This window comes from Mus caroli, chromosome 15, assembly GCF_900094665.2.
Source record: "Mus caroli chromosome 15, CAROLI_EIJ_v1.1, whole genome shotgun sequence".
In the NCBI taxonomy this organism is placed as follows: Eukaryota; Metazoa; Chordata; class Mammalia; order Rodentia; family Muridae; genus Mus; species Mus caroli.
In genome coordinates, this window is record NC_034584.1 from 71058517 (window position 1) to 71071069 (window position 12553).

Here is a 12553-nt window from a genome sequence, read left to right on the forward strand (position 1 = left end):
CTGGAACTCACTCTGTAGACCAGGCTGGCCTTGAACTCAGAAATCCGCCTGCCTCTGCCTCCCGAGTGCTGGGATTAAAGGCGTGCGCCACCACCGCCCGGCTCAAGAACCGATTTCTTAATCCTTCATACTACCATCTATTCAGGCCTGAAACTCTACTGCTGATATAAATACAAGGCCCAGATCAATTCGAATCTTTACCAGGAACCCCAGCTTCTCCCTCCTGAGAACATCTGTATCTTGTTGCATCTTTTCTCCAAGAAGCACTGAGTGTCTGACACTGTGAGATGTTATGGGATGCAGAGATGAACAAAGAAAACTTTTTCTTTGCAGGCTTCAGAAAGTCAGGAAGGTTTTCTGGTAACAAGCATACCTATATAGGCTGAGTAGCACGATGCTCACAGTCTGGGAAGATTAATAAATATGCACATAATCTATCTCACTGGGTCTGAGTGGTGAAGGGCATAGATCTATAATTCCCCACTTGGGCTGTTTTACAAGCCACAATCAAACAATTTGAAGAAGCATTTTAAACTGAAAGGTGCTATGCAAACTTAGGTTATGATTAATTAATTTGCTTCCTATCTGCCTCTTGGATTTAATTGGCCATATGAACTGCTAGACTGTTTTATGAGACACATAAGCAGATGGTAAAAGTTTAGTAGAATAAATGTTACATCTAAGTTTTACTACTCTACTTAATCTCTAAGCAACACATCCCCATCTCCTACAAACATGGAAGGAGGAGGGGGAAAACTCACGGCATGGACAGCAACAGGTGGCAAATCAGTAAGACCCCAACAGGACACATTTTGAGCTTGAGGTTATGGTCTAGGATGAGGAGTGGATAAGCCAGATAGCTAAAAGGGAGATCCCAGGGTTGGGGTGTGGTGAGGAGACTACAGAAAGGCTAGGAAAACTCTCCTTTTCCTGGGAGGCTGCAAAATAACAGGTCAGAAGGGGTAAGGGATAGGAAAATAGAAACAATGGAAAGGAAACCCAGGGCAGACTTGTGAATGAGCTGGCTCAACACTGAATGCACCCCTAATGGCCAGGCAGCATCTGCCATCTAGCAAGGGAGGGTAGAGAGAGAGAGGTCAGGAACATTACCAGGCAGAAGCAGTGTCCTTTCAATGTCATTCTACTGTGGACAAACTACATAGTGTGCACATGTATCCTCTCAGAAAAAAACTAAGACAAAGTTACTACTTATAGAAAGTAGGAAACTGCAAAGTATGACCCAGATTCAAAACATTAGCAGTAACTCCCAATGAACCCAGGCCCGGATGCTGGACTGAACATGATGCCAATAAGCATATACAAATAAAGCTAAGGAATTAAAGGATAATATTCACATATATGAATAATGATGACAGGAGCAATTCCAGAGTTAAAAAGTGATATAAATAAATTCACGAGGCCAAGAAACAAGATTGAGTCCACTGTCCTTTAATTCCTCCCCTCTCCTCCCCAGCGAGTGCATGTGCCAGACAGCTTTCTCTGTGTAGCGCTAAATATTCTGGAACTTGCCTGTGCCTCTAAAGTGCTGGGATTAAAGGTGTGTACTACCATTGCCCAGCTTGAAATTAATGAAGTTTTAAGAATGTCTTGAAATAAACCGGGCGTAGTGGCGCACGCCTTTAATCCCAGCGCTCCGGAGGCAGAGGCAGGTGGATCTCTGAGTTCGAGGCCAGCCTGGTCTACAAAGTGAGTTCTAGGACAGCCAGGGCTACACAGAGAAACCCTGTCTTGAAAAACAAAAACAAACAAACAAACAAACAAAACAAACAAAAGAATGTATTGAAATGAAAAATTAGAATAATCTACCTCCTTTTTGGATTCCACTTATAAGGACTTTTATAGGGAAACTTATAGCTTAAACACAGAATGAAGAAACCCTGAAAATCAACTGCCTCAGCTTCCAACTTGAAAAGCTAAAAATGGGCTGGAGACACAGTTCAGTGTGGAGTACTATCGGCTCTTCCAGAACCTGGGTTAGATTCCTAGCACTCACATGGTAGCTCACAACCACCTGTAACTCCAGTCCCAGGGGATCTGAGGCCCTGTCTGGTCTCTGAGGGCACAGCATACATGTGGTGTACAGACCTGCAGGCAGTCACCTGACAAACGAACAGGGAGGAAGACAGTGAAGGTCAGAATGGGACAGTAAGCCTTGAGATTGGGAGACAGCGCAGCTGGGTAGGTGCTTACCTCCTAGTGAGGACCTGAGTTCCATCCCCAGAACTGCCTGCAATCCTAGCTCTGAGGAAACCTGTTGGTCAGCCAGCCTTGCCTGCACAGTGAGCTCCAGGCTAAGGAACAAACAAGAGAGGTGGCTCCCTGGAACCATAGCTGAGTTTGTTTTCCGGTCTCCACGTGCAGGTATACATATGTGTATGGTTCCTATGTGCCTCCACATGAATATACACTCACATACTCACACAAAAACAAATAGAAATGTTAATTTATAGACTGGTCAGAGAAGACATAAGTTATTAAAACTAAGGAGAGCCAGGTGTAACTGAGAGCTTTTCCACCCAGGCACGAGCTCCCTGAAATAACGACTCTGAGACTTCTTAGATGTGAACAAGGGCATAGGCCAACAGCCTTGGCTCTGTCCCCAGCCTGCTCATAACTTCATTACCTGTTATTCTAAGTCATGCCACATGGCTGGTTACCAGGTCTTCAGTTTCATGCAACTTTCTTCTCAGAGTTTGAGGACAATCTTCCCCACACCTGTCTCTATCCCAGAAATTCAATCCTCTATTGCTGGATGTCCCACCTTCTAATTCTGCCTTAGCTCTTTGGCCAAAGACTTTTTAACTGACAGGTGAAACTTCCATACATTGTACAAAAGATCCCAGTACAGCCAGGCATGATGGTAAACACCTTTAATACCAGCATTTGGGAGACAGAGGCAGGTGGATCTCTGAGAGTCCTCAAGGCCAGTTTGGTTTACATAGCAAGTTCCAAGCAAGCTAAGGCTACACGGAGAAATCCTGTCTTTAAAAAAAAAAAAATTAAAAAAAAATCAAAGAAAGAGGCATGTGTGTGTGAAAGAGCCAGGGGAGATGGCATACCCTGTAATCTTGCACATGGGAGGAAGAGACAAGAGTCACTATTAGAAGTTCCCATCCATAGGATGTATAGCACAACTTTGTCTTAAAATATAAGGTGTTACTATGAGCTCTGGGAAATAAAAAGGAACCATCTACTGTTATGATTAAATTGTTTTGAGATCACATATATGAACTAGGGTAGCTGGAATTCCCTAGGCCCCCAGGAACGACCTTCCACTCCTGAGCCTCTGTCCACTTCTGAGCTGGGGTTATAGGTGTGCACCATTATGCCTGGTTTTATGCAGTTCTGAGGAATCAAATCCATGGTGGCTTCATGTGTGTAAGGTAAGTGGTCATAGGCTGATTTATATGCCTAGTAATTTTGTAGTAGTGAAATTATCAACTCAGAGGAAATAGTTTCTCAAAAAGATTACACAAAAGACCAAAATTGTCAAAAAACCAAAACAAACAAAACAACAACAAAAAAATAGAAATGAAGAAACAGCAATTACAAAGATCATTAACTATTCTACAAATAGAGTTTGAAGTTAAAATATCATAAAAAGACTCAGAAATATATTTCCCCCTTTCTTTTTTTTTTTTTAAAGATTTATTTATTTATTACATGTAAGTACACTGTAGCTGTCTTCAGACACTCCAGAAGAGGGAGTCAGATCTTGTTACGGATGGTTGTGAGCCACCATGTGGTTGCTGGGATTTGAACTAAGGACCTTTGGAAGAGCAGTCGGGTGCTCTTACCTGCTGAGCCATCTCACCAGCCCTATTTCCCCTTTTCTATTCCTTTAGTGGAAAGTTGTTATAGGAAGCCTATGAGTTCATTCTTTGAAAGGTGATTGAACATGGCCAACAGAGAGGCCTGGACAGTCCTCATCCAAACAATGCTACAAGAGCCTCTTGTTAATTCTCAGACCCAGACTCTGCCTTAAAACCAGCTGTCCACTACTGCACGTTACTTATGGGTGTAAAACTATGTGTCTACACAGAAGTAACCATCATAGGAAAGATGGCATGTTTTCAAGGAAATAATGTTTTTGGTTTTTTCCCATGGAGGTCTCTAATTGTCTGTGAAAACAAAAAGAAAGCCTTTGCAGGCTCTGTGCACGTGATACAATGGAGAATTTTAGTTTCTAGAAGTGAATCTTTTCCAGATGCTTCAAGTCTGAATAAGGTGCCCTCTGCTACTCTGATACCAAGAGGAAATGGAATCTAAACATGGCCAACAGCTTGATACAGACAACAGAGCATGTCATTTGGAATCAGACTCCACAGATAATTATGATGTGGTGACTGTAGCTATGTGTGAGGTATGTGTCTGGTTAGCTTGAGACACTTTCTTTTCCTTTATTTAGTGGTAAGGGGTGAAGTCAAAGAGGTGGGCAGAGCTGGAGAAAACCAAGTACAAAGTTTGCACTTTTTCCAAATTGTGTTAGGAAATTATTAAAGAGTTGGCAGAGGCACACATAGCATAGACAAGAAAAAAAGATTAAACAAACAAACAAAAACCAAAAACCATTGTGGCTGCTATTGCAGACTAGACAGAAAATTAAAACTCTTAAAACTTGTGATAAGGATGCTGAGGAGTAGCTCTCCACAACTGATGGATCCCGCAGCAGTACAGACCTGAGGGGACTGGCAAGTGAGGGTAACCAGGGTGCATTATGTGAAATTCTCAAATAATCAATAAAAATATTATGCTGGAAACAAACAAACAAACAAACACAAAAAAGAGGCAGAGGTAGTTTGAGTGGTGGAGGGTACATGTTCTGCCACTGAGTTTATCCCTGGCACCTTTATACTTTAAGTTTGAGAAAGGATCTTGCTAATGAATCATGGCTAGCTTTGAATTCTCTTTGTAGCTCCACTAGACCTTAAATTATGGCAGTCCACCTGCCTCAGATTCCTGGGTTGCAAAGATACAAGCCTGTACCATCAGGCCCATCAGAAACTCTTGTAATGTTCTTGATAGCTTTTGAAGTAGGCATTATGACCTTCATTTTCTTGAATTTCAAGGCAAAGGAACATTAAATAACTTGCCTAAACTTCTGAGGCCAGGCTGTCATTTAATCTCTAGTCACCTGAATCAACCCCAAACAGCTGGCAGAAGAGCTAAGCTCTCCCTCTGCCTGGGAGAAGATGAGAGCTGAGCTGTCCACTGCTGCACACTGCTGTGGAACTGTGCTTGCTACACTCCTAATGACTAAAGGTAGAAATGAGGAGTAAGGATGCGGTGATGCCTGGCTTTGGCTTGAGACAGTGAATTGATGGTGTAAGTATGCAGAGAAAGCACCCAGAACACTGCAACATCTGACATCTGAACAAGAGGAGAAGGAACATCACAGCACCCACGGCTGAGCAGGAAAACCAGGAGGGATGGGCAAGTCATTGAAATGGCCCAGAGTTCCAAGGAACAAGGAGGAGGCTGTGTGAGACAGCCTGTGAGACTGTGCAGATGAGGCTGGGTGTGAGGAAGTCATACAATGGAGAGTGCAGGAAGGCTGCTTCCAGACAGCAGTAGCGAGGTTTAGTTCAAACTCCCCATTGTCCAGCCACAAGGCTTAGGAAAGAACAGTCAGTACATGCATGCTGGGCAGTGAATAGAAATGCTAAACTAATTCAAAGCGCTTTCTTTCTGAGAAGGTAAAAATTTCACACGTCCTTCTACCTTGCATCTCCGACTTCACATACCGTGAGAGATCCATTCTGGTTGCTGGGTGAATTGCTACTCTGTTCTCCATGAGGCTGCGTACTCCCGTAGAGGGTCAGGTTATGTTCACTGGTCTGGCCGGCATAGTCCTGAGTGTGTGGCACTCCATATTCTGTGGGAATTCCATTTTGTGGAGGTGGTGGGAACGGGATGGTAGTAAAAGGCTGAACCATTGCGTCAGGAGTTGTTGTTGGCTCCTGGTTACCCTAGAGCAAGCAACAGAAAAGAAAGGGGAGTGAGTGAATAAGTCTTTATCACACAGGACTCTTAGCATGTTCTCTCACTATCCCCCACTCAGGAAGAGACTGCTAGGAGCACCAGATAACTTCATTTTTAAAAAAATATCAACTGATAAACTTAGTTTTATGTGTGCTTTGTCTGTGAGCATTATGGTATGGTGTGGAGTTAGGACAACTTGATTCTACATCCTCCTTCAACATGAGTCCCTGGGATCAAACTCAGATTTGGTGATAAGTACCTTTCTTTACCTGATGAGCCATCTTGATAGCCAAGAGCTTAATATTTAATCATCTCTTCCAAATCATTTGGTGCTCTGCCTGTACCCATAGTTGGCGGCAGAATATACTGCTTCCAAGGTCAAGACTGATTAGCATTTAGACAGGCGTGCAACAGACAAAAAAAATCAAACTAAGGTAGACTAATAGATGAGCAGAGCCTAAGGATTGCCTTTCAGAATTCTTCAGAAAGGGTCTATTAAGAAACATATGAAGCTTTAAAGACACAGTTTCCAAGTTTAGATTAGGACCAAGGAACTTGCCTCTGTCTCTGACGCTGCTCTTCTTGAACTCTTAACTGCCATTCTCCACCCCATCCCTGATGGGAGTGAGACTGTGGTCCACAAGCAAACAGCATCCATCATCCCACAGGGCCATTTCTGCCAGAGCTGGCTCAGTCAACTGAACAAACACATCAACTAGTGGTGGGGATCGGGAGCAGGTAATGCTTCTAGGGTAAACCCATAGTTTAAGCACAGCGAGATGGAGGGTGCAATCCTCCATCAGGGGGCAGGGCTCCTGTTGACTTAGGGAAATGTGACTGATAGCAACACTTACACAGCTGTCCATATGCTAAGTCAACAGACCTGGCCGGGCGGTGGTGGCACACACTTTTAATCCCAGCAATTGGGAGGCAGGGACAGGCAGATTTCTGAGTTCGAGGCCAGCCTGGTCTACAGAGTGAGTTCCAGGGCTACACAGAGAAACCCTAACTCAAAAAAAAAATAAATAAATAAATAAATAAAAAATAAAAAAACCAAAAGCTAAAACCAAACCAAAACCAAAACAAAACAAAAAGACAACAGACCTGGAGTAACGCTTTATGTTTTATAGCAATCACTCTACCACATATATTATGGCTATTGGTTTTTTGTTTTTTTTTTTTTTTGGTNTTTTTGAGACAGGGTTTNTCTGTGTAGTCCTGGCTGTCCTGGAACTCACTTTGTAGACCAGGCTGGCCTCGAACTCAGAAATCCGCCTGCCTCTGCCTCCCGAGTGCTGGGATTAAAGGCGGGTGCCACCACGCCCGGCTGACTATTGTTTTTATTAGAAATATGAAGTCATTTAACATTCTTAATAAAAATAATTTAAGAATGTTTTCTAATCAATTTTCAGTTCACATTTCAAAGTTTTAAGTTGAAAGGGAAATACAATGGTTCCCAGCCAACTTATGACAGTTGATAGGATTGCTTCTACGTCATGAAATGCTTTTAAAATATTTGTATCATTTTTAAAATGTATGTGTATGTATGTATCTGTGTATGTCCTTACAGAAGCCAGAAGAGGGCGCCAGACATTCAGGAGCTGGAGTTACAGGTGGTTGTGAGCTGCTTGGTATGGGTGCTGGGAACTCCCTTCAGATTCTCTGGGAGACCAATGCCTCATACTTCTTTCTATTGCTGGGACCAAAACCAACTCAGGGGAGAAAAGAGTTCATTTCACTTTGCAGTTCATAGTCTGTCATGGAGGCAAGACAGAGCACCTGACTTAATCAAGTGGTAAAGAATATTCTTGACATCAACCTTGGACTTCCACATGAATGTGCACGCATATCCATGTGCACCCACTACATATGAGCACACAGACGCAGGCAGGCAGGCAGGTGTTCACGCATGAGCGTGCGCGCGCGTGCCCCCCCCCCCCCCACACACACAGACACACACAGGCATAGGCACACGCACACAGCTCTAAAAGCAATTTCGTTTGTAGGGCTTAAGAAATGGCTCATCAGTTAAACGCAGGTAAGGGCCTGGGGCAGGAACTGATGGAGGAGCATTGCCTACTGGCTTGCTCCTCATTGCTTGTTTGGCCTGCTTTCTTGTACAGCCCAGGGCCACCTACCCAGGGGTGTCACCACGCACAGTGGCCTGGGCTTTCCTACACTAGTGATTAATCAAAAAAATGGCCTACAGTCATGTTTCCGGGTCAGTTTGATAGAGGCAATTCCTCAACTGATACCTCTTCCCACAGAACTCTAGTTTGTGTCAATCTGACAAAGACCAACCAGCAAGTATTCGTTACACACCTCTGGCCCCTATGCTTTATATTCTAGGCTAGGCAGCTAAGCACATAACACCTGGAAAGGTGAATTATTACCATCTTTCTAGGATGAAGTCCATGAGATGTAGAAAAGAGAAGGTATTTTTATTGTTGTCTTTACATTCCTTTCTCAACTTCATTCTAATTTTTCCATTTGGCAATCTTGACTCCAACTTACAGGCATAACCTTAACAGCAGGCTGCAAATTCTAAAGGTACCCCAATCAGACAGTCTCTCAATCACAAAAAGAAGTGCTTGAAAGAATATTCCCCAGTTTAACTAGGATGCCAAAAATATTTCTGCTTTTAAGCATTTTACAAACGTCATTGTTATTCCCTGGGAGCTTAGGTAGGCTCAGATTTCACCTTACTAAAACCAACCAGTCACTGGGAAGATGGTTCAGTTGTTGAAGTACTTGGAGCTGGGCAGGCAGAGGCAGGAGGATCCCTGGAATTGCTGGCCAGCCAGTCTTGCCAAAAGGTGAGCTGCAGGTTTGTACTGGCTAGTTTTGTGTGTCAACTTCACACAGCTGGAGTTATCACAGAGAAAGGAGCTTCAGTTGGGGAAATGCCTCCATGAGATCCAGCTGTAAGGCATTTTCTCAATTAGTGATCAAGGGGGGAGGTCCCCTTGTGGGTAGTGCCATCTCTGGGCTGGTAGTCTTGGTTCTATAAGAGAGTAGGCTGAGCAAGCCAGGGGGAGCAAGCCAGTAAAGAACATCCCTCCATGGCCTCTGCATCAGCTCCTGCTTCCTGACCTGTTTGAGTTCCAGTCCTGACTTCCTTTCCTTTGGTGATGAACAGCAATGTGGAAGAGTAAGCTGAAGAAACCCTTTCCTCCCCAAGTGCTTCTTGGTCATGATGTTTGTGCAGGAATAGGAATAGAAACCCTGACTAAGACAAGGTTCCATTAGAGATCCTGTCTCGAAACTAAGATGGAAAGCAACTGAAGAAGACACTGAACGTCAACTTACAGCCTCCACACGCATTCGCATATACAGAAGAACATCTGTGTGTATGCACCCACAGACATACACACATGCTCACAACGAGCACACGTGTACAGCAAAAAAACATGTATGAAAGCTCTCACCTGGGAGCCTGAGTAACAAGGCCTGTCAGATCTGCTGGCAAAGTGAATTTTGCGTATTTTGCCTATGTCTATGACAACAGGAACAAAGCATGTACATAAATAACTGTTACCAGGGCTGGGGAGATGGCTCACAAGTGTGAGGGTCCATGTGTGGAAACTCAGAACACAGTAATAGTTGTCTGGTGGCTTGAAGGCACAGATGGATCCTAGAGCATGTTGACTAGCCCAACTGACACTGTTTGCCAGGCTTGAGTGTGACCCTACCTTAAAGGATACAGTGGAAAAGCATGTGAAGAAGACTCCTGACATGACCCTCCGATCCTCCTATGCATGTGCACACATGTGCATCCACACAGACATGTGCATCCCCCATATTAACACACACATGTACAATGCATACCACAGACATATATACATGAAAAAGAAAGAAAATCTAGGCTCAATTTAAAAAGTAGCTTGTAAGGCTGAAGAAATAGCTCAGCACTTAAAAGTACTGGCTGTTCTTCTAGTACTAAAAGTACTATATTTACCCCAGTTCAATTCCCAGCACCCACAAGGTAGGTCACACCCATCTGTTAATCCAGTCCCAGGGGATCCAACACCTCTCCTTGCCTTCCACAGGCACCAAGCACTCATGGTGCATACACAGGCAAGACGCCCATACACATAAAATAATTCAAAAGCAGTTTATTGAAGAATGATGAAAAAAATGCAGAGGGGCTGGCGAGATGGCTCAGCGGGTAAGAGCACTGACTGTTCTTCCAAAGATACTGAGTTCAAATCACAGCAACCACATGATGGCTCAAAATGAGCCGTAATGACATCTGATGCCCTCTTCTGGTGTTTATAAAGACAGCTACAGTGTATTTATGTATAATAATAAATGTATCTTTGGGCCAGAGCAATCAGGGACTGAACAAGCGGTGCCGACCAGAGTGAGCAGAAGTCCTAAAAATTCAATCTCCAACAACCACATGAAGGCTCACAACCATCTGTACAGTTACAGTGCAAATCTTTAAAAAAAAAAAAAAAAGGAAATGCAGAGGAGTAAAACAGCTACTTAAACATGGAAGACAGACTCACAGAAAATCAACTCTGGCCTCAGCCACATACTCACATCTACTATGCTACTCTCAAGCCTCTTCAGTATCTGAAATCAGTCAAATTACCTAATATACTCTTCATATTTTATTTATTTTCTTATAACTGCCTGAAAAATCTAGAGGTAGAGACTGCAAGCATGGTTTCCTTGCCAATATTAAAGTTCCACAGCTGATACACGCAGTGGAAGTGGCTGGTGTCTAATTCTAAAATATTTCTGGTAAAGCTTAGAGAAGGGTAATTATTACCCAAAGATGTAAGATATTAGGTAACTTGAAGAGCTTTGGAGGCATACCTAAACACGGTGTCTCCATAAAACTTAATTTTTACATCTGGGTAAAAAGCCCAGTTCTTTTTTTTTTTTTTAAACTTATGTTTTTGTTACTTGGTAAATAAACAGCTAGGCTCCTTAAAAGGCTCACAAGATCAGATGAAATGATTATATAATAAAACGTCTACCAACAGAAAAACCTATTACCACTTAATGGAATTATAATTTAATTTCAACCAAGGATCTTTGCCTGCTGTGGTTATAAGAGTTAGCTAGAACACTGACCCCAGAGGTCAGGAACCAGTGCCACACACATAGCTCTCCACTCCCACCTCTTTCCTGACATCAGGCGTGTCCACAGTTCCTACTCAGAAACTCTGTTCAAAAACCTAGGTTGCCATCCTTCCTGTTAAGGTGCTTTGGTGGGGTGCGGTGGCTAATGTCTTCTGCTGTTCAGAAGCTCTGCTTCAGAGGAGAGAAGGGGACAGCAGCAGCAGCTTCCCCAGAGAGCACTGCCAGCCTTGTGCTTCTAGAGCGATGGCTGTAAGAGGAAGGCGGCAGCAGCTGCAAAAGCACACTGCCTACAAATAGAGGGCCAACTTCTCAATGGTGCCTACAGAGGGAGAGGCACTACCTTTCCCCAAAAGTGCACTAAACAGCAGGCCCAACTGTCTTAGAGAACCAAAGGACTGGACCTAACTAAGGTCAAGTGCTGCTTCCATGTGCATCGCTGAAGGCAGCAGAGCGGTCTCACACACTCGTGCACAGTTACTACAATAAAGATAAACGGGTAACATATTGCATCCTCCTGCCCCCGCCTTTTGACTTACTCCTACAGAAATGACAATACAAACTTCTCCCCCGAGGCTGAGCTTCTATCTCACACACCAATGAATATTTAAACAGTAAAATAAATATTTCAGAATAAAGCTATCTGGACCAATGGTCTCATAGATTTAAAGTGGCACACGCTGTCACAGTTTGAATGTCTCCAAACTCTCAAAAGTTCTCTTCCACCTCCCTTTTCAGCAGCACTCAATATCATGGATCATGCTTTCCATTAGCAACAAGACCATCAACTTTGGTTCTGCTGTTACCTGCTGCTTGGAAACAGAAGCGTCTCCTCCCCCTTTCCTTCTTCGGGTTACAAGTCTAGTCTTGTCAACATGATTGATGGTTTACGAAATCTATATATGATTATCACTTTTTCAAACAAAATTCCCACTACAATTTAGCTTACTATTTTTTTCATGGATAATTAACTTTACATCCTTCATATGTCAAAACTGGAATATTATTAGAAATAGTAACAACTCGTTCAGAATAAAACACTGTGGCAGGCCCTCAGAGTGTCTTCGGAATTATAAAAGAACTATGTTTTATGGGTGGTGCTCTCCTGTAGCCAATTTACTTATGACGAGGAAAAAAATTGTAAGATACATACAAAGTAAGAGGGAAAAATCTTCCCTATTCCTGTCTAGGGAAAAATGCATGTGTCTACAGTCCCAATTCTATTCTGGTTTGGACATTCTCTATTTTGCAAGTGAAGTTTCTAAGTTGGTTAGAAATTAGCTACAGACTTTTTCATTCTAAATTCTCCTTGCACAAGAGGCGGGTGGACACACAGTAGCATTTCTTTAGAGAATGCTTACTAAATTGATCCCTTACTCTGAAGTGCCATCTGTAAAAAAGATAGATGGGCAACTCCTCTTCCCCATCAGCTCAGGAGGGAACAAGTTCTCAGACTCAG

The 12553-nt window shown here is 43.2% G+C and overlaps 1 protein-coding gene across 33 annotated transcripts in view; it reads right to left on the reverse strand.

Annotated features, from left to right (window-relative positions):
- The window catches only part of Rbfox2 (RNA binding fox-1 homolog 2), a 224039-nt gene that overhangs the window by 44727 nt on the left and 166759 nt on the right, over positions 1 to 12553 (reverse strand). For all 33 annotated transcript variants that reach the window (XM_021184308.1, XM_021184305.1, XM_029469578.1 and 30 more), the window contains one exon: positions 5766 to 5990. In XM_021184308.1, coding sequence (XP_021039967.1) covers positions 5766 to 5990 — 225 coding nt within the window. The remainder of the gene's footprint in view (positions 1 to 5765; positions 5991 to 12553) is intronic.